The sequence below is a fragment of the Elaeis guineensis genome, chromosome 7, assembly GCF_000442705.2.
Source record: "Elaeis guineensis isolate ETL-2024a chromosome 7, EG11, whole genome shotgun sequence".
Lineage (NCBI taxonomy): Eukaryota > Viridiplantae > Streptophyta > Magnoliopsida > Arecales > Arecaceae > Elaeis > Elaeis guineensis.
In genome coordinates, this window is record NC_025999.2 from 90,315,803 (window position 1) to 90,338,776 (window position 22,974).

General features: G+C 37.2%; 1 protein-coding gene and 1 non-coding gene across 2 annotated transcripts; one reads left to right on the plus strand and one right to left on the minus strand.

The window, feature by feature from the left end:
- The first annotated feature begins 220 nt into the window (after nucleotides 1-220).
- On the plus strand, nucleotides 221-4,674 carry LOC105048439 (uncharacterized). The gene is made up of 3 exons (XM_029265578.2): nucleotides 221-479; nucleotides 3,771-3,973; nucleotides 4,090-4,674. The coding sequence occupies exons 1-3, from the start codon at nucleotides 378-380 to the stop codon at nucleotides 4,352-4,354; spliced, it is 570 nt and encodes a 189-aa protein (XP_029121411.1). The 5' UTR covers nucleotides 221-377; the 3' UTR covers nucleotides 4,355-4,674.
- A 9,055-nt stretch (nucleotides 4,675-13,729) lies between these two features.
- On the minus strand, nucleotides 13,730-14,544 carry LOC105048440 (uncharacterized). Its single transcript, XR_832632.4, has 2 exons — nucleotides 14,130-14,544; nucleotides 13,730-14,028 (listed from the first exon to the last, which is right to left on the minus strand). It is a non-coding gene; the product is annotated as an uncharacterized protein (transcript).
- Between the last annotated feature and the right edge of the window lie 8,430 nt (nucleotides 14,545-22,974).

A 22,974-nucleotide genomic window follows, 5' to 3' on the forward strand; every position in this document is an offset into this window, starting at 1 on the left:
TTAATATTATAAAAAATAATCATAAACACAGCACCAATTATGCTGGTTCCAAGTTTTTGAATCATAAACATATTAAATAATATTAATTTAATTAAAAGTGTTAATTAACGTCGTAATACCGCGTGAATGCAAGGGGACAGTGGCATGCCCCAAGATTCCATCTATGCAATTAAGAACACGGCGTACAAAAAGTAGGAGGCACTGCTACCAGTGTCTTTATTCCCCAAGCAACTTTGTCCGGGCTGTCCCTCGCACTCACACTTCCCAACCCACACCCTCCCAGTTCCCACACTGTTCTTCTCTCTCTCTCTCTGGTTCCCTTCCTTCTTACTTCTCGAGAGAGAGAGAGAGAGAGAGAGAGAGGGAGGGAGGAGAGGATGGGAGAAGGGAAGGGTTCTACGGTGGTCCACATCCTCGTGATCGCCCTCAGTCTCACCGCCTTTGGCTTCGCCATCGCCGCCGAACGCCGCAGGAGCACTGTAAGCCCTCCAATCCCTCATTTCCGTTCATCGGTTTCACCTTCTTCTTTGTCATCGGTAAAGTAGGGTTTCATTTGCTTGAGGTCGGGTGGAGGGTTTTCTCCAACAAGATCTTTGTGATTTTGCTGCGTCTCTTTCTTAAGGTCTATTTTGCTAGAATTATAGACCGAGATGCATTTGAAAATTCTACAAGTATGAGCTTCGCCTTATGTGGAACCTTGCATTTTTTTGGTCGTCATGCTGTAAGTTGGAGCAACTTCGGTTGGTATGCACTTGTTATGGGATGTATAATACCATCGGGTTTGTGATGTTGATTTAGACCGGGGCTTAAATTTTGCCATCCCTGCTTAAAACTGGGATGAGAAAGGTCTCTGTAGATGGAAGTATGGAACAAGGTGAATCGATGAATTTAGTACTTATTGGATCTATTAGTCGATATTTGATTAGTTTTTTTTCTTTTTCTTTTTCTTTTTTTTGTCCGAAAGTTATATTACACTTGGCTAGAAAAGAATTAGTGTCTTTTACGGTCATTTGCAATGTAGTAACAGAACACCTCTATTAGCATGGGAGGTTTAAATTTGCATCAGAATTCCTGTATTGCTGAATGGAAGATGGAAATTTTGACCTTGACTGTAATTTTAAATGATGATTTGAAAGGGGGAGGTTGGACTAGGGAGTTAACTCTTGATTGAATGGATAGCACATGTTATACAAGGATTTTTTAAGACTTGGAAAACTTACACAGGGGAAGTGGGAGGAGACTATCTGATTAAGATTTAAATATAACATCTTAAAACGTAATACTCGGTAAATGCACAAGCTTGTTGTATGAGTTCTCTGTTGCATCCCATTCAACCATACAGCAATACTTAGGGAATTGCGGTTCCTTTTTAGTATGGTTGAAGCTTCTCTGGTTTTTATTTTGTTCTATTTTATTTACCCTGTGGCCTTACTTCTTTACAAACAGTAAATTGTGTATGCATGCATTTTTGATAAAATTCAAGCGATAAGTTGTTATCTATAGGTCCATGTGGTACTTCTGAGCTGATATTCCTAATAGCAGATGAATTATGTACTGATGGCTAGTGCATTGGCCTGCACTTATGACTACAGTGCTTGGCTAGTGCATTGGCCTGCACTTATGACTACAGTGCTTTCTTTCAGCTATACGTTGCTCTTGCATTACCTTTATGTTAGTGGTTGACCACATCCGAGAGAAGGCTTTGCCAGTGCAAATTTATTGTGTAATTTGTGTTCTTTGTGCCTAATAACACTAGTGATGATAGATTTATGGCTTGAACCAAATAGTCATTCTGGTTTTGTCACTTTCAAATTGCATCATATTTGTGGCTTTTGCTTGATTCTGCCAAACACCTCTCCCCCCAACAGCATGCATGCACATTTTGACATATTGATAAGTACCCACTTTTCATCTGGGATTTAACTGGAATCTTGCAACAACTTTGTCATTTGGATGTTTGTGATATTTTTAGTGTGTGCTGGCACATTAGGATTCTGAAAGTGTGAATTCATCTTCCATATTTGTACTTTGGGCTGTCCTGCATGCATATCATATGGCAATTGTAGGTTTAGGGCTATTTTAATCTTTCTCTGGTCCTGTTCTTCTTGGCTTGAGCACCCGGCAAATTTTTTATGTTAAATTGCATTTATAGATCTATGCAAAGAGACATTCAATTGCTCCTGTTTAATTCCAAACTTTACATGTGTGTTTGAATGAAGTTTTCACACTTTTTTACAAAGATGTACATAGGACATCGATCCTTTTGAGCTCTTCTAGTGTTTAGTAGTGTAAAACAGTTTGACAAATGATCATGATTATGGGTTAAGTGTGTCCTTTGAATTACTGATGTCTAGAGGTGTAATCAAGCTTCGTTGTTGGGTCAAGCTGGGGATGCTTCGTATTTGATGGAGCTTGATTTCAGTGTGAGGTTGAATTACTGATGTCTAGAGGTGTAATTAAGCTTGTTTCTTGGGTCAAGCTGGGCATGCTTCATATTTGATGGAGCTTGATTTCAGTGTGAGGCAAAACGAGCTATTTTGAATAATAGCTTGATATTTTGATATTGTGGAAGACTACAGAGAATCTGGATTCGGAAAAGTATGAAGTCTTGTTGTTGAGTTTTTTTTTTTTTTTTTTGACCATACCCCTACATGTAGATTATTATCAAGTTATTTCTTACCCAATATATAAAGTTTTTACTGGCACAAATGGAAATGGGTACTCAAACTGTTGTGCTTTCACATTGTCTTTGGTTTAGCCTATATAACCTTCTTTAGGTGTCACACATTATTAAAAGTTAAATGGATGCTAGTAATATTCAAGAGTAAATGGCTTGAGATAGATTTCTTCTTCTTTTAGAATGTAGAAGTATCATATAACAATGTTATATATTATTTTATTACAGGAAACGACTCATAAAGTTAATTTATATTAGGAATTATGTAGAATAAAAGTCTTTAAAATGATGAACTTACTTTCTTAGTCTGCTGTAAGCTTAATTTAAATAGAATATGACACCAGCAGAAGTTAGAAAGTGGGTAAAAAAAGTAAGGGAGGGACTCAAAGTTGATGTCACAAGGTAGATGTAGTTCCAGGCCTGAGCTTCTGTTCATCTGGCTACAGGTGTGTGACGATGACAACTGGCTTGGTTCGTAGTCACCGTAACAATAATTAAAAATGAGGAAGCATGTTTCCACAACTCGCTGGATTATTGAGACTGCCTTTTGGCTATTCTATGCTCATTATGTTTCTTGTTTTGTTTGTTGGGCCTTCCCTCTGGGGATGGACATTCCTTTGGGGTTACTTCTTACCCCTGGTAATCAGTTTCTCTCTGTAAGGAGTGAAACCCAAGTAGTTAATAATAGCATATTTTCATAGTTCTTAATAAGATTCATCTACCAGGCCCATCTTATCATACAGTGTTAGTATATGGTACGGTATAGGATGGTCAGATGTACCAACTGTCAGTACGGTCTAAGGCTATATACTGGTATGGTACGATATGCCTGGTATGTACAGTACTAACTAGTACGGCATAATGGTTTTTTCATCCTTGGGCTGGTGTGCCACTATTTCATGTCTTCTCAGAGGTTTACAAGGCTTATTTGTCAACATTTCTTGCAAAAGTTGTAAGCTGTGTTTGGATACAAATGCCAATCGACAAATAAACCATATGATCGAATCGAAGAGAATCGTGTCATCCATATCTACTAGCTATTTAACCAGGATTTGTTTGTTGGCATTACTAAATTATCTGTTTTGCATGCCAGGGCACCATTATTACCGATAATGTAAATGCCACATACTGTGTTTATGATTCGGATGTCGCAACTGGGTATGGAGTTGGTGCTTTCTTGTTTCTTTTCTCAAGTCAAACTCTACTCATGGGTGTCACAAAGTGTATGTGCTTTGGCAAACCTTTAGCTCCTGGTGGAAGTCGAGCCTGGTCAATCATATATTTTTCTTCTTCATGGTGATCTTCCTTTCTTATAGGATCATATTCTCACAAATTCATTATTCTAGTTGTAAAATTACAACCGTGTTTTACCTTGGGATGCATTATGGAAATGAACATGTTATCTTTGGCAGGCTAACTTTCTTAATTGCTGAGGCATGCCTATTAGCTGGTGCGACAAAGAATGCATACCACACAAAGTACAGGCATGTGATCTATGCTTCAAACTGGACTTGTGAGTCTCTGAGGAAAGGAGTATTCATTGCCGGAGCAGTCTTTGTGGTCTTCAACATGATACTCAACGTGTACTACTACATGTACTTTACCAAAGCTACAAGTCAGGCTGCTAGGAAAACCAACAGAGCAAGCTCGACTGTTGGAATGGCTGGTTATACCTGATCGCAACCAAATCAAACTGCACAGCTTTTGCTGTTTATACAAATGCTACATCTTTATCACTCGTATCATGTAATATTTGAGTCGTTATCTTCGTTTGAAAAGGCTGAGTTTGATTCTAGTAATTGCAGACTTGTGTTTATTTGTCTTCCCACGAGGGTCTGTTAGCTCGTCATGATTTGCTACAAGATGCAAAATTGAGATGAGTTTGGGACTGAATGGAGATACCATCAAGAAAAGAGGTATATGCTGAATTTGAACATTGTCTTAAGCCTAAACTCTTGTCACCAATGCCATCTAGAGTGGGAAGGCCATTGTTATTATTTGATGGATCTATTGCTGTTGGTTTCATCAGGTCAATGTATTTATTATTGAGTGGTACGACAGATAGAATCATAGCAACAGAATACTTGTTGAGAGAAGTGATTATAAATACCAATAGATTTTATTCGCTGCTCACTAAATTGAGATTGAGAGATCGACAACAAGATGAAACCACAATGACTAGTTGAACTATGACAGAAATTAATATTTTTGTTGACCTATAACTTGATTTGTGTAAAATGGATGTCTGGTTGTGATCATGTTTGAGTGTGAATGAGAATATTTGGTTAATTGTGTATATGGCTGGGGTATGAATCTTATCATCTAGTTATGATCTATTAATTCACAGTCATAAGGTGTAAGCATGATCTACGGATGCCTAGTCACAGGGCGTAAAAGTGACCCATAAACATCCAACAACTCTTTACCCAAAAAAAAGAAAAAAGATCCAACAATGAGGTGTAAACATAACACTACTGATACTTTGGGAACGAGTGTGAGTATGGCGGTGTAGATACCTAGGCGTGGCATAGAAGCATGACCTATCGATACAATGTCACGTGGCATGAGCATGACCATGGCTAGTTTCTATATTATGATCTGATTTCTGTACTATGAAATGCTGGAATTTGGTATTCGTTTTAGAAGTTTGGAAGCACATGAATTGTTTTATCTAATTGTGTTTCATGCAGTATTTTGGTACTTGTATGAAAAATGTATTTTTTTATGCATATCTATTGACTCTAAAAACATCTTTCTCTGGGTGCATGTGTGCGGAATACTTGCTGGACCGTAGAGTCCATTTTTTGTTTTTCCCCATTCCAGATATACTGAGATAAGGAGGCTGGCAAACTATGATTTGAGCATGGAACAAGGGGCCAAGATGGTTGTCCTATATTGTAAACTAGACTTTATCTTTTTAGCTAGATTTTGATCTAGACATTCCATCTAGTTTAATCACATTAGTAGTGATAGAGACATGGAATAGTTGCAACTCAGATGTTGGCCAGGGCACTTGTTGGTATTTGGACTTTTACATAGTGGAAGGTTATTATTCTAGATTTCTTCGTCAAGTATTTAATTTGTATTTTGATGATTTTAGCTGCACTTACGTTGGTCACAGCCTATTATTTAATCGGAAAACTATCTAATTTTATCGCATCGGTATTGATATAAATTTATTGACAGGTTTTGAGACCTTGCATACATTGCATGAGCAAGTTTTGTAGGACATGATGATGTTGTGCGCCTGACTCGTGTGTCTTATATGCCTGACACGTGACTAGATTTGAATGGTGGGGGGCATAGAGTGAGACATCTCACCCACAAATACAATCATGGCCACGCATCTCAAAGATCCCAAAGATTGCCCCAAAATCTTGTCAGGTCCTACCGCATGTCTCCTTCTCCCCCTTTGTCTCCATTAACAACATTTCCTCAGCATGGCTGCCATTATCAATTCATTGCTAGAAGGCTGGGCCAAATAAAGAACAATTTTTTTAAAATTTTTGTCCGAATGCAAGGCCAATAAAGAAGAACTTTTTGAAATCCCTACTCGGCCACAGTTGACCTGGCAAAGTTTGAGGAACCACAGGGGAACATAGATAAATCCACCTCAACTATTATTTATGATTTGATTTTCCATTCACCAGAGGAGCTAACTATCAAGTGAAGGATAGTTTCTTCTTCTTCCTCTTTGAGGTAAATTTCTAGCCTTTCATTTTTTCAAAGGTTCTTGAACACTGAACCACTCCAGCAAAAAGGACCCACTTGTTCCCGTTCGGATAGTATGGTAACATGGGCTCTTATTCAAGGTCTTGGTCTGCTCATTGGAACTTGAGAGCAGAGCTGTTGTTCCTTCTGCGCCACCTGGCTACCAGTGTTCTCACAGTTCATTTTCTCTGATGCCTATGACCATTGGTCGGAGTTGCTCTGCACTCTGAGCGCCGATGTCTGCGGGTGTGTCACGGGCCAACGTCTCAAGGAGTCAAAGGAAACAATCTAGCGTAAGTTGTAAGGGAAAAAAACTGGCACATGAATTTACCCAACAAGGCTACTTAACCTAGATGGGAATGATCTTGGGGAACGCAATGTGGGAATCTTAATTTGAACTCACAACGATGAAATTTTTGGGCAAAACACTAAGGAACCCCCTTTTCTTTTTTTTTTTTTTTGATGATAAGGGAGGTAATAACCATCCGGTCTTTATTGAAATTAAGCTTAGAGATGCAAAGAGAAAGACCTGTTAGTGCCTGGGAAAGAGTGGCAGCAACCAAAGAACAACAGAAACAGAACAACCAAAGCACTGGAACTCAAGATGAATTGATGACCAAGGTTTTACCACAGATCCTACACAGTGGTACCTAGACGTCCTAAACCCTACCTCACACCCATCCACCCGTGTACTGCACCAATCGTGCACTGCCACATGGGACTCGTAGAATGAGAGGTGATCTCCAGCATTTGCTCTTTCAGTAAAGCTATGGCACAAGGATTAACATGGGCAGTGATTCCCCCTGTTCTCATTGGAATCAATCCATGCCGTGGTAGGTGAAAGTGTCCTTATGATTTTAAACATTATAATTAGTGAAATAATGGCGGGGACATGACCGGTCTTTCATGAATGAGGGCTTTGGTGGATAATTCACATGAAATTAAAAAGAGAATTCTCCCTTCACTTTGCTATAAGGAAATCTGCATTAGTTTTTTTTTTTTACAGAAAAAAGGAAACATGTGAATTGATACCTATTATGGAAAAAGATCCTCTGGATTTCTGGTTCTCCATCTGTTGCATCTGCTTTTCAGAGAAAGGGTACTCAGGTCTAAAGATGGTTCTCTGTATGCTGCATCTTTCTTGTTGGGTGATGGTCAAAGAATCAGGTTTTTGGGTTGACAGGTGAATAGATGATTTTGTCTCTCTGATCTCTTGCCACGGTTTTTTTCTCATTTCCATTATTCAGAATGCATTTGTAGTCTAATATTGGATCGCTGTCTGCAATAATCACACTAGGATCATTTCTTTCTGAAGGACTCTTCCTGGTGATTCTCTTCATGAACTCGTAATATTTTCATGGAGCTGGACTTCTCACAGTATTTTCACTGTAAACGCCTGTTATACATTCATTAATTTTGGTGACCGGTTGGATTGGGCCTTCAATCATATATGGAAAGCCATGTCCTCGAAAAGACAAAAAAATTTGTCTGGTTGGCTTCTAAGAGAAGAATCTTGATTGCTGATAATATAAAGACAACTTGGTCATGTCACCAGCTTGTGTTCTTTGTCATAACAGGAAGGAAACTGCTCCATTTTTGTTCCTATCTTGCTCATATCTGGCCCATATCCTTTGCAAATCTGGAAACTGTCCGAGTATAAAATTAAGTAAGAAGAAGAGCGTCCTTTCAAATTTCTTTTCTGGACGTTTGGAGAGAGAAAGATAATCCAAAAGAAATATGGAATGGCTTCTGACATCATTGCTGCGTGCATTTGGTGGGAAAATTGGAAGGAAACAAACTTCGGAAAATTCAATTTCATTTCCAAGGCTCAGGATCAGGATTTACTGATCTCAATCAACAATTTCTTCCCCCTAATTTTCAGATGTTCAGGCAACTTTCGGTGCTCCATCCTGCTGTTCCATCTTTCTTCTTTATGTCTTCTCAGCTACTTGTCAGTGGTTCAACTCAATTACATATCAGTAGTTCAGCTCATAGTATTCCTCTACATCTCTTATATATGTTGGGGTCTACAGCTTTTCATCTGAATACTCATGGGATGTGGATCCGTTATGGATTCTGGATATGTAATGTTTTCTCTCACTTTTTGCGCCTCAGTTACTGCTGCTTTATTTGTCCCCTGGGAACAAAGTCTGTAAACATACTTGATATGTATTAATGTAGCCTTTAGGCCATCTTCGGAAAAAAAAAAAAAAAAAACAAACTTTGATCTCAATAAAATTTTAATGGGCCAAATATTTTGGGCCCATTATTTTCAAAAAAAATAAAAAAGGAGATGTAAATTGGCGCTAGTCTTTGTGCTTACACTCCTTTGCTTAGCAAGTAAAGCTTTTGGTTTTGATTCTTGGATAGTGCGTTACTAAAATCTGAACCTAGCTAATTATTGTGCAAGTGGGTTTTCCTCCAATTCTCTCTAAAGCATAATAATAATAATAATAATAAATAAATAAAAGTGAACTCATTCTGTTGCCTGTTAAATTATTTGATTGTCCAATGCAGCACCAATCCTCAATCCTGCATTAAGATTTGTGAGAAATTAGGTCATTCACAACAAGTAGTTTGTGGATGACTTTTGCTAACAGGGCTTGGGTCAACTAATTGACACTGTTATTGTTTTTATTTAGGGGAGATAAACAAATAAAACCTAAATGGTGGCATTTCCACCATATATTTCTCAAAATTTTTGCACGAAAAACAAAAAGGATACCTTGGTAAGTGCTTGGATCATCCATGGCTTTTGCCGATGGTTGGGGCAAGGCAAGAGGTTGATGATATTTGGATGGTTCTTAGATGGGGTCTCACCCGGCCTCAGTTCGATCAAGACAAATACAAATGGGTCCTTTGATCTGGACTTAGTGCAAGGAGGTGCTAGGTTTTTATTGAGGGGAGCAGACAAGGATCTCATGTATCAGGAATTGAGACAAACAAGGCGGTGGAGCGTCTAACGGTAGAAACATGGGCAGCAAGGGCGATAGTACAGACAGCTGTGGCTCTACTGGCCATCTTAAATGTTATTGTCTGAAAGTGATCTAACAACCATCATCCAAGACTTGGAGGGTGGTGATCCAATCCTTGAATGACTAGACCTATCATCAGGGACTCTCATGATCCTCAAATTTATCAGGAGGATAATAGGACGTGGCAAAGCTGTAGACAAGCAAATAGAGGCTATGAATTCGGTAGAAATTGTGAGAAGTAGTACATGTGACTCGGGGCTTTAGTCCTTTTGAATTGAGGTACATGCTTGCTTTTGATAACCCTTTTTTAAGTTTCTTAATGCAAACAGGTTAGATAATGTTGTACCTAACTTTACTATAAAGGAAAAGAAAAGAAAGCCTTTTTGGTGGTTTCTTTCATGGTTGATTTGGGGATACATGACATGTTTATTGAAAAGAAAGAAAGAAAGGTGAGGAGTGGATGGATGGAGAGAGAGAGTGCGAGTGAGTTACTTTTATTTATATTCTAATAACAGAGGACGAGCAACAATTAGGTTGCTCCATGATGAGTTAGATGTCCCATGTTCAAATACGGAAGTAACCTTTCCATATGCGAGGGTAAGATTTTGCATTGGATGTTTTCTTTTCTTCCTAATAAATAATATCTATAGAAGTTTTTGTGATTGCATTGGCTAATACTAGAATACATCAAATAATATTTATCCTTTCTAACATATTGATTCACAAGTTTCAAGAGGGACTGATCTCTAATACTTCTATTTTGGTTTATAGACAAGCAAAGCGTAACCTTTTTTTCGGACATGAATATACGAGAATGTATCTAGTTTAGCGATGCCAAGTCAAATTTGAACCGCATGCGAAGTGATTGGATTAGTTCATACTACATACACTAGAATTTGCTGTTTGCAATAAACTTTCTTACCTAATGCTTGAACTAGTCCCCTCACACTGCTTGCTGGGACTAAGTTCAAATTTGTATATAGGGATTATTTCACTCTAATCTGTCTAAGACAGTATTACATCCTAGCCGATCCCATTGATCTACATATCTTCCCCAAGCCCCGATAGGCCCGACCCAAAAGTCCCATGCATCTATCCGATTGTTCACCATATATTGGGAGAGAGAAAGAGATGAGAGATAGAAGAAAGTGAAGGGTCTAGCCTTTTTTTTTCACACCTCCATGTGGTGGAGATGGTGTTGAACTAGATAGAGAAATCAAAGATGAATGCTATGACAATAAAGTAGGTTTTATTGTCCGTTGATGTTAATATCTTCTCTTTATTTAAGTACTATTTTGGACTCATTAGGCTGCCAAAAAGTGCTACTTAGTGGTTGTGATAATTTTTTTATTTTTTTATTTTTTATTCAAAGAAAAAGAGTGATGAAAGGCTTTTCATATCTTAGACTTCTAAATTAATGATCGGATCAAAGTTGATGTCATGAAATAACTTAGAATGATCCGATCGGAAAAAAGAAAAAAATTTCTCAAGCTGCTCAACTCAATCTCTTAAAAAAATTAAAAAAAAATAAAAAAAATTACAACAGTAGTATTTACATCATTTGTTCTTTCATTAATGATCATAAAATTGAGATACATGATATCTATTTATAATGATAAAATATGTCGATCTTACATACTTGAAGTTGGATTCCTCTCTTAGCTCTAATAGTATCCATTTCATAAAATAAACATGATCGGCAAAATAATCTTGAAAAAGCTAACATTCTACAAGAGTTATTTTTTTTATATTGATTTGGCCCTTTATCATTTTATTGAATTCATTTTGGATTAGAAGACACATCTAATCAAAAAAAAATTTCAAAAAAAAAAAAAATTGTTTTAATAAACCTGTTTCAGAGCCTAATTGATGACATTTAAGATTGATCATTAGGAATGTGGCTTCTCTTAAGATGTAGCACTAAATTATAGATCTCAAAAAATTATCTAATTTTTTTAAAAAAATATTTTAATAAAATATTATATAATCAAATTATGATATTCAAAAATTTGATTCCAAACTTGACTTTCTCATGTAATAAATTTTATTTTTAGATCCTATCCAATCTATCTCAATTATTGAAATAGGAGATATAAAATTTGGTGATCTTCCCGCGACGAAGCAGATTCCATTTTAAGTGTGCTACTAAATAATGGCCGGCATAGGATAAGCCCTGAAACAACATTGCCATTGCGAAAGCAAAAACAAAAAGTTTTTTGAGAAGATTTGTCCCAGAAATTCAAATGCGTAACACGGTTGGAAGCCGAGAGCCGGTCCCTAGACTTTTGTGCTTCTGTCTATCATAGGACATTTGCCCCACGAGGAAGGATTGATGAAGAAAGAGAACGAAGAGAGATGAGCGTCGAGCAGTGTGAAAGAGTCTTTTATAGCAATGATAATTAATGATCGTATTTAGTGCGAGAGGGAGTGTGATGAGTAGAGCAGTTGAGAGGTCGGTGGGATTCCAAGTCCGAATCGCTAGGCGACAGTGCGACCCCGGTCCTCTCACCCCTCCTACGCCGCAACTTCGCGCCACGACTCTGACCATTCCATGCACGGACTAAATTTCGCAGAAAGCAATGCACGACGGATGCCATGATAAATCACCGTTACCTTGTCTCAGCCTCACCGTACTTCCCGTGTCAAGAAAAATTGTGGGACCCCCAAACTCAGTTTTTTTTTTTTTTGCCTGAAACAATCAGAAAAGATCAGGGCTAATTAAAGTTTGCATAAAGGTAAGCGCCAGGTTAGTTTGCTGATATAGTCTTTTTGGTTATTGTTCTAGAATTTTTGGAGTTTGAATGCCACCTTAATTGGGATTTGGGGATGATTAGGAGAATTTGGGGAGGACCATGGCAATGAACGACCCCTTGTTTAAAAATAAAATAAAATAAAATACTCACATGAAAAAGTTATCCATCAAGTGCGTTTCTTCTCTTTTTCTCTTTTATTTGGTAGCAACACAAACAAAAAATTGTGGCAAGAAGAGGTACTAGTGGAGTTGCACTTTGATCACGTAACTTATCTGTTACACTAATAGCAGCAAAACTACTCAGTTACGTTATTGCAGTAGAACTACTGATTTGATGTGGGCAGGTGCATTATTGAAGAGCATACGGCATAGCATTGATTGCTATCATGGCTGGAACCACTAACGGACAAAGCGATGTGAAATATAAAATATAAATAGCGTGGTTTTGCTTGAGCACTTTATCTAGTTTATGTTTAAATTTATCACAATACTAAAGTTCTGAGACAAGCATATAAAGCAAGAAATAATAAATTTTGTAAACATAGTGCCAATTGATCAGAGTCATGAGCTTGCTTTTTAACATCAACGGTATGAGCGAAAAATTATATGTATGAGAAATGCTATGATTTTCTAACTGATATCTAGGATGACATTGAAAATACCTTTGTGAAACCACATAGATAAAAGGCAAAAGTTACTTATATAGGTGAAATTTCCTCATGTAACATGGCCATAGCATTTATGTATAGCTAATTGATAAACCACTAATTATAATTATAATTTGAGCACTGTTAGAACAATAGGCAATTTAGACAAACCCCATTGCTGTTCCCCACTCCTCTAGTCCAAATTCAGCCTCAAGATCTCCTTATGGCTTCAAGGATTGTTCGAGGCAAAAGTGGTTCCATGATGGGTATTCTTTGTTGTTTTTTGTAAGATATATAAAATATTATCTGGTTGGTTAAAGGCTGGATACCTTCCAACTAGGGCTAAGACTCATAAAAAGGGGTCTGATCTAATGTATAATCCAAATCTTATGCATCAGGTCAAGTTTCTGATCCAAGCAAGTGAGATCTCATAAAATTCATAAGATCCAAAGGCATCTCACGGTTGTCTATAATGGGCCTCACGTTTTTATCTATTAAAAAATATTTTATAAAAAAAAATTATTTTATATAAATCAAAATTTTTTTTGACTTACAATTGGTGTGGGATTAAAAGTCTTCTTTTCCCACGACAGTCATCTTTAGAGATATCCTAATGCCTATATCATATTGATTAGGTCTGTATTAAGCAACGTTATTTCAAGTCATGTTAAATTTAATAAAAATTATAGAAAATATAAAGAATACAAAAGTATATTATATTTGTTACTCCTTTATATACTTTTGTATGCAGTAGCTGGTAGGCATCAATAAGAAGTTAGAAACAGCGCAAAGTTTCTTACCTTTCTTACCAGTTGCCAACTTTGGAATCATCTCCCATGTCCTCACACCGCAACAGTAGATATCAAAATATAAAAATAATAACAAAGAAAAAAAAAAAAAAAGAAACGCACAGAAATTCACAAGTCTCATTTCTCCATGGAATGCAACTATAATGTCTAACACAGAATTAGTATAACACCTTTATAATGTAGCTCATATTTCTACCCACAAATATTACAATCTCCGATTGAGAAAGGAAAAAAAAAAAAAAAAAAAAAGATCGCGACTAGAGTGCAACTTTTCCTTCTCCACTATCGAGATCTGTATCATTAATCATTGTAGCCAATAATCTCATCTAAATTATACCTCCACATTTTACCGAAAATTATTAACAACAAAACGAAAGCAGGAGATTCCCTCAATACAGAGCCTCTCTTCCTCTCTTCCAGCTGTACACCAAGAAAATAGAGGAAACAATACACATTGCTGCGCCCAAAATACCGCTATATATATATATTTTTTTGGATCAAACCCATTTGACTTAATAATAATAACAGAAGCAATAATAGCGTCATCAATATTATTACCGATTGTGGAGGGGATCGGGACAGCTAGGGATATGTCGCTTGCTGTCGTGAAACGGATCGCCGGCGCCGGCCGGGGAGCCCCAGTCGGAGGGGGCGGGCCTGCGGCCGACGATGGTTGCTTCGTCCCGCGACTTTGCCCTGGATTTGGAAGGAAATATCGGAATTGCCACCGCCCGGCAGTGGAAGCACAGCGCCCAGACTCCGTAAAGGATCGCCAGACAAAGGAGGGGCCACCTCCTCCTCCCCCTGGCCGCCGACATCGCCGGAAAACTCTCGTGGTCTCGGCGGGATCCGGCTACATCGCCGGAGAGAGAAAGAGAGAGAGAGGAGAGGATTTCTTCTCGGGTGAGGCCACGTAGCGGCAAAGCGGAAAGGTGGGTGAGTGTTGCGGTTCCCAGGGGGGGGAGATGGGTTAAGAGAGGGGGCGGTGAAATAATTGCCCCTGGCTATGGATTAAATTAACGTTAGTGCCATCGCCTTGGGTTCGGTCTGGTACGGACGCGTGGAAGGCGGGCGGTGCCTGTAATGTTATATTCGAAAGAAGCCAAGAATGCTGCTGTTGGCTTCGAAGTTAACGTAGGACTGAGCACATGGAAATTTTTATGGGGACAATGGATCTGCCATTGCTTTTGCTCACGAGAAACATCTCGTCCGTCCATAATGACATCATTTCAAGGTGATGATCCGTTTCTTCGTGAATGAAGGAAGATTTGGAGCTGGCATAGAATGTGTATAGCGGCACTGTTTAACATGTGACCCCACGTGTGTTTTGCCCAAAGTTTAGAGGGGTGGGAAAGCACCCAATTAGCGTAAGCCACCTGCGGTCGCTGTTTCAGAATTGGATGATCTAACTTAAAGGGCCCAATCAGAATAGATTGGTCAGAGCCCTAGTTGAGTTGATATTGGAGTGCTAACTTCAAGTTAGCAATCCAGCATGGAAGTTCCATGCTCCACCTAAAAAATTTAGCTAAGATTTTGTATGAATCAATAATCCAACTCGGTTAAGTTTGCACGCCTATTCCTGCGGTGGTATTTTCACAATTATATCATGTATATTAAGTTTTTGTTATTTATTTTTTTGTGCATACACTTTTTATAACTTTTGTTTATTATTAATTTAATACTTTAATTTCTAGACTTTTATGTTACTGATAATCAATTAATTTTCTACGGGCTATGGAGTTAATTTATGCATGTAGTTACTAATCCAATGGGACGATCTCAATCATCGAAAAATCTGCATGCGCCAAGTTTCATGATTTTAAACCCCACTTGTATTGTCCTGAACTTAGATAATTTTTTGTATCATACAATAAATTGTTAGGTAATAGTATGGTAGAACTAGGGGGGAAAACCTAAAACACATGATCATTGGACAGCTTGGAACATTGGCATCCATGAATCCAAAGGGCCACAAAAGTTTTTCTCACCCTCCTGGTAATTTGGTCATATTAATTGATGAGATTTTCCTACCCAAATAAAATCTTATGTATTTTGCGGTTAGGCATACAATTTGGGTGGTGTGGACACCTTATTTTTGGTAACCAGCGCAAGGGATGTCCTTCTATATGATGCCCCAAACTCAAAAGCTACTGCACTCCTAAGGTATAAAAGTTCAAAAAAATTATGCACATCATTACCACATTTGCTTTTTCCCGTCTTGGACACTTTTGCAACAGGATTCCGCCATCCAAGCCTCCTCGCAGCAGAGTTTGCCATCAAAACCCAAAATTCAAAACCTCATGCGATTTTACGTTTATTTAACTATGTCAGCAATCTCTTAAAGGAGTACAAATGAATCGAGCTACTCTGCTCATTCTCAGTTTGCTAAGAGTCATTTGAGCTAAGTTCAATTAGGAAATAAATTGGGCTTAACCATATTTTAAATGTAATAATCTACGGTCTCATCCAAAAAAATCTAGTTAAAAAATATTATTTGAATTCTTAGTCCTATAAAAATATCTAAGATTTTTTTCTAATGAATAATCAATGCAAATCCAAATCTATTCATAAATGCCACAACTGATCCTAGTCAGCTAAATAAATCCGTACTACAGTATCTCCTAGTTCACATAAACTTATGAGTGGGATCCACTCTGATATCATTTGTAACAACTCATGATCTTTCTAAAAAAGTTAATTAGAAGATATTATTTGAGTTTCTTAAATCTATATAATTATTCAAGATCTTTTCAGTGCATAATGATATAGAACTAAATACACGTCCATATAGATCCTCACATACTCTTTTCATTCAAGTTTTAGTATTCTTATTAGACTAACACTATGATCAGTATGCAGGACTAAATATATGCCCACATGGATCTTTATATACTTCTCTGTTGAAGCTCTAGTATCTTTGCTAAGCTAAGAATCCAAATCTATATAAATCCATCATAAATGTCATGATCGATTTGTAGTAAGTTCAATGAATCAATGTTGTAGTATCTCCTAATTCATATAAATTATAGATCAGGTCCGCTTTAATACAATTTGTAATAACCCAGGATCTCATCTAAAAGATCAGTTCGAAGACATTATCTGGATTCCTCAATTTTATATAAATATTTAAAAATTTTTTAGTAAATAATCGATATAGGACTAAATATGTGTTTGCACGGATGAATATTTTTATTGTCGGATTTAGTGGAAAAGTTAAGGTCGACTCAACTAAAGCTTGGCTTAAGGCTTAGCCAAGCCAAGTTCAAATGAGTTCGTGGAGTTATTTGCGGTGAGCTTGGGTAGTTCATTTAGCTTTTAAGCCAAGCTCAAGCAACTTGATACTCGAGTCAACCCAGCTCACCTCATTGACAGCTCTGGTCCTTGGTCATCTCATAATCCCAATGATGAACTATTGTCATTTGGTTTGACAACTTTCTCATCAACCTAGAATTGTGCAACAAATCTCGATTGCTCCAAAGATAGCCTTTGGTCATCTAAATGTTTTAACAGCAAAATTCTATCATTCAAGTTCTTGGATGATTGTCCATTTCTATCTGAATGCCCTTTCAACCAATCTCATCTAATTTGAACAAATTTTTCAAATTTGAACTCCAACTGTCTGGTCTTATCTTTAGGACAACTCATCCATATAACAAGAATGCCTTTCGACGACATTTCTTATTATATATAATTAAAAATCTTTTTTTACTATATTATAGTATAAATACTACTATCTTCTAATAATTATTTTTTTATTAGTGGCATATTTTTATAAATGTCACTATAAATTTGTAATCTAGGCATGTAATTTGAAATATTGAGAACTAGAACTGCTATTATGATATTTAATTAATATACCAATAAATAATATTATAATTTATAGAATTTTAGAAGGTTGCAGTTATATCTTAAATTGTTAATTTCATAGAGCTTGAATCTGCTCACACCAAGTCCATAAAATTTGTCATTGTATATATTATGGTGGTTGTGAAATCTCTCATGATTGGAACTTTTTATGGTAAAAATATTTATAACAAGTTAGCATATTTTAGATCATTGGTTTGATCAAACTTATATTAAAATATTAAGAATAAAAAATTATTTGATATAAAAATATAATATAAGAGATGGTATATAAGAAAATGCCATAAAAATTAGTAAAAATATTTATGATTTTTTTGTGTGCTTATAGTGGTATTTAAAAGAAATACTATAAATAACCATTTTTATTATGGTATATAAGCATAACCACACTCATGCTCTCCTTCGGATCTATCAGGACTCATCTTGCAAAGCATTCAACTACTTGAGTGGCATGAGGATCTAGTATAGCTTTTTTGTTGAACAAGAAGGAAGGAGGCTAAAGGAGTTGTTCTTGATCGTTGCTGTCTCCAAACTGAAGGAGACTCTTCGATCGAGCTCATCCCTTTCCGCACTTTTATCCTTTTGTATCTTGGTCATCCTTTCTTGCAATCCTCTTATGCATGCATTTAAAATCTCATAATTTATGCATGCATTTAGAATCTCATAATTCTCTAATTATTATTTTACTTTGAGGTTTTCTATCGAGGAAAGGAGTGAGTGATTCACGCTCCTTCCTTAGCCTACCATTCCTTAGCATGTACTTGATCATGGTGATTTTGTATTTTCTTAATTGTTAAAGGGTTCTTATGTGTATATTCTCCTAAATATTTAAATTTATGTGAATATTCTTTTAAAATTAATATTTACATATATATCCTTATAAAATATTTATTTTACATATATACCCTTTTATTTTATTTTTTTTGCATATATACCCATATCGTCTAATGCTGTTAAAAAATTAACAGTTTAAAAACTAAATAACTAAAATATCCTTATGAGTAGATGTGCAAAAAAAAAATTTACAAGAATATATATATAAATAGTAATTTTATGAGGATATTCATACAAATTTGAATATTTAGAAGGATATACATACAAAAAAATTTAATTTAATTTTTATCTATTTCATTGAGATAGATTTGGATTCTCTTACTCTACAATATAGTAACATATTATATAATATAATAACATGATGACGATATTATATAATATTTTATATATTAGAATACTATATTATATTTTATTTTTAGATAAGATGGAATGACTATGTCCATCGTATAATAACATGATATACCTTATATATTTCACAAAATTACTTTTGATAAAAAATTTTAAAATAAAATATAATAAGATTATAAATTTTTATTGTTATGTAATGCACGCCCAAACCTACAACTATATCCATTCTATATAAATGTATAGGCAATCTATCTAATATCAAGTTTAGACATTTTTTTCAGAAGCATATTATTATACATTAGAGGAAATATAGATAGTTATGATCTGCCTATTTTCTAAATAAAATAATTTTGATCTACTATTTAATAAAAAAAATTTATCTATATAAATCAATAAATTAAATATATTCATTATTTTAGTTATGTATGTTAATTTTTTTCATTAAAATAAAGAAAGAATTAACAGACCAAGAGGAGTGTATTATATGCAAAGAATTCTAATTTAAGTTTTTTGCTTGTATATTCCTTCTAAACATTCAAATTTACCTGAATACTCTCATAAAATTATTATTTACATATATACCATTATATATATATATATATATATATATATATATATATATATATATATATATATATATATATATATATATATATATATATTGCATATATACCCATAAGAATATTTTAGTCATTTTAATTTTAAACTATTTATTTTTAACGGTATTAGATGATGTGGGTACATATGAAAAAAAAATTATGAGGGTATAGATGGAGATATCAATTTTGAAAGAATATTCATATAAATTAGAATATTTATGAAGTATACACATAAAAATCCATTATTAAATTACAATGCTAATGTAGGATTTTTATTAAAATCCATTTATTTCTTTTGTAGTCATTCCTGCGGAGACCCCTGGACTGGGTTTTCCTTTTCCTAGAGCCAGATCTATTGCAAACCAACAAGGATACATCTTGATGACCAATTGGTTTCAGCATGTAGTCCCCAAAGTTTGAACATCATATAACATGGAGGCAACCCTCCACGATCTGGAGAGCCTTGTGAACTAGGTCCTACAGGTAGGATAGGTCGGAAAGGGCTCTTTCTAGTACAATTTAGTGATCTTGAGTTCTTACACAGCTCTGAAATTCTATATATATATATGGGGAAATAGGTAGAGTGGAATTCTGGATGAAATGAGGTGAGGGCAGGATTCAAACCAGACCAATGATTTTACTAGCTAGTTAGTACACTCCAGGTAGAATTCTAGCTGGATCAGTTTAGACAAGTTGCACTAGGTTTGGCTCTTCTTCCTAATTTAATCATTGATCTCCCTCTCCATCTCCATTACATCATATAATTAGGTTAAAAATGGGTAGCCCTGAGTATGGAAACTCAATCTCTAGCTTATTGAAACTCAATATGCAAGGTGTCTGTGAGAGAGAGAGAGAGAGAGAGACTTTGACCTCAACTTAGGTTGAGAAGTGCCAGACATAAGCTAAGTTTGGGGCACATTCACCAACCTATTCAAATTTCAAACTACAATTTGGGAGAGGTTAGGTGTAAATCACATTCATCAAGGTTAAAAATGTAAAAGATTGTGGGCATTTTGCGGTTACCCAATGGCACAATCTTCTAATTAACTTTTTTGGAGGTGCGCAAAGGCCACATGGTTAAATGACTCAAGAGTACCTCCGGGAGCTAATCTAAAGAAAGAAGCCCCATCATTTTGCCTAAACCGCGTCCAAATCGAATCCGTCCAGCTGGGGTCTTTTGGCCGCTTTAGCCTCATTAGAGGTACTTGAAAGAGAGCCCGAGCCTAGTTTAACAGCTAAGGCTACGTCCCCGCATGAAGGAAGTTGTCCTTCCAAAGCCCATGCCCCCGCTTTCATATCACCTCAAAGCCCGGGCGTCAGAAAGTTGGAACCTTGCGGCCTCCTCTGAACTTTTTGGCACCTTGTGCTCGTCCACTTCCTCTTTTCCCCCTCCCTGCGAGACCTCTCCAACCAACATGTAATACCCAGAGATATTACAAGCCCTAGAAAGCTGCCGCTGTCCTTTTTATCTTTCAATTATTTAAGTTCCAAGTGACTGAAACGGACAGGGTTGTAACTTCGGCGCGAGAGAGGATTCACCTTCTTTCTCACAAATCCATCATTGGATCATCATGCATTCATCACTTCAAGATCGATGCACATGGATGAATGAAAGAGTTTGATGTGTTTCAAGAGCTGTGCAAGTTGCGATCCAATAGCTGATATTATAAAAGAAAAAAAAAGATCAAGCATTCTTTTCACACAAAAGATATAATCTGCCCGTCTAACATGTGGGTCTAGAGCGATCATCATCCTGCGGACATAAGAGCAATCTAGCTAACTTGTGACTCGAGTCCAGTTAGTAATTTTAGTTAGATCTGTTTGATTTGAATTACTTGCCAAGATGGCACCCGAATCAGCTTGATATATCATATTGTTGAATTTAAACGTTACACAATATTAGTTAATCTGTTTGGGATCGATTCAGATTCTGGATTGGACTTAATCGGTTTGGGATCGATTCAGATTCTGGATTGGAGTTGTGTCTTGGACCTGATCTTTGAATCAATGTGGCTGTACTTGATTGGCTGTCTAGCCTCGCTCTACGGGATGTCTTCCGGACAATCGATGGAATGACACCACGACCACACCTAGGTGAAGGAGCTATTCGAGGGCTCCCACTCCATTATTGGAGTTGGGAGCACTTTTGAATGTGTGGTTCAGGAATTTGAAAGACTCTGGCAGTTGGACCGCCGCACCAGCGATGATAGATCTCACATCATCCTACCGAATCTTCTGCCTGTCTCCTGGGGACCGAGACAATGGCCTACTAATAATGGGCTCACCTGGGCTGTTGAGTCGGGGCTACCGGTCCAACGGTAGGCCGCGGCCCTGAAATTCTGGGCTCCGAGCCTATTCGTGTGATGGGGCTGTCTCGGAGCATGGGCCATGGGCCTGACCTGTTGCCCAAGACGGGGTGTCTGTTGAGCCTCGGGCCCATGGGCAATCGGCGGCGACCGTCCCTGAAGTTATCTGACCCTTCAAAGTCTACGAAATGTAGAACGCAAGTGTGTTTCCAAGTTGGTTGTAATGGATTCCATTGGCTTAGCAGGTGAGATCTCGTTTGGATGAAGTGATAGCAAGCTGATAGATGTTAGGGTATGACAAGGCACCTATTGTCTTTCTGTGGAGTTTGTCTGTGGAGTGATATCGATATCCGTTTTGTTTCCAGCTTTTTGCTCCAAGCAACATTTCAAATTTGGTGCGGCTCCCTAAGAATAGATGGCTCCGAAACCTACATAAAAAAAGATTGATTCCCAAACCATTTTGAATGCAAGCCTTTTTGTTGAAATGAGCTATGTAAATCGAAATGAGCTGTGAAGATCTCTTTAATTAGGAATGCAATCTCCTAATTAGAGAGAAATTTATTTGTATAATTCCAAAATTAAGCTCCTGAAAAATAATAAAAAGGGCCCTTCTGATCCTAGAGCAGGCATCCCTTCTTCCTCTGAAATCTTCGTCTTCACCCTCTTTTTTATTCTTCTGTTTATACTTCTGTTTGTCAACATGGTATCAGAGCCTATTTAGAGAACAGAGTGCTCTGTTCCGCCTCTTCAACCGCCGATCGTCCACAACTCAAATCTCTCCTCTCAAACAGAGTGGGATCTGTTCTCCCTTCAAATCATCGTCGCTGCTCTCTCTGTGGATCCCGACAAACCTTGAAAACCATTCTCCGTTTCCGTTAAATCTCTCACTCTCTCTCTCTCGTATCCCTTCAAATCATCGGCGCTTCTTCCCTGGAACCGTCATCTTCATTTATGATCACCGCCTCTGCTATGATCGCCGCCTCCGCTGCCGCGGCCATCGTCGCCGTCGCCGCTGCCTGAGCCTTCTCCACTATGATCGCCGCCTCCGCTGCCGCGGCCATCGTCGCCGCCGCCACCGCTGTCGCTGCTACCGCCGCTACCGTCCCTGTTACCGCCGCTGCTGCTGTCGCTGCTACCGCCGCTGCCGTCGCTGCTACCGCCGCTGCCATCGACGCCACCACTATTTCCACCCAAGAACCACGGGGTTGAAAACGGTTCTCATCCCTTATTAGGTATTTTTTAAATACCAAAAAAAAAAAGAGAGAACCTCTACTACTGTCACATGTGTCTCCAATTGTAGATGCTGTTTTTTTTTCTGGAGCAACAATGAAGCGTCCTGTTTTAGAGTTTCTGAAGATTATCAAGGCACCTTTCATGGAAGCAGAGATTCGATATTTTTTCGTCATCTGAGTTTATCTCATATCGTTGGTGAGAAAACTTCAATTTCCTCCC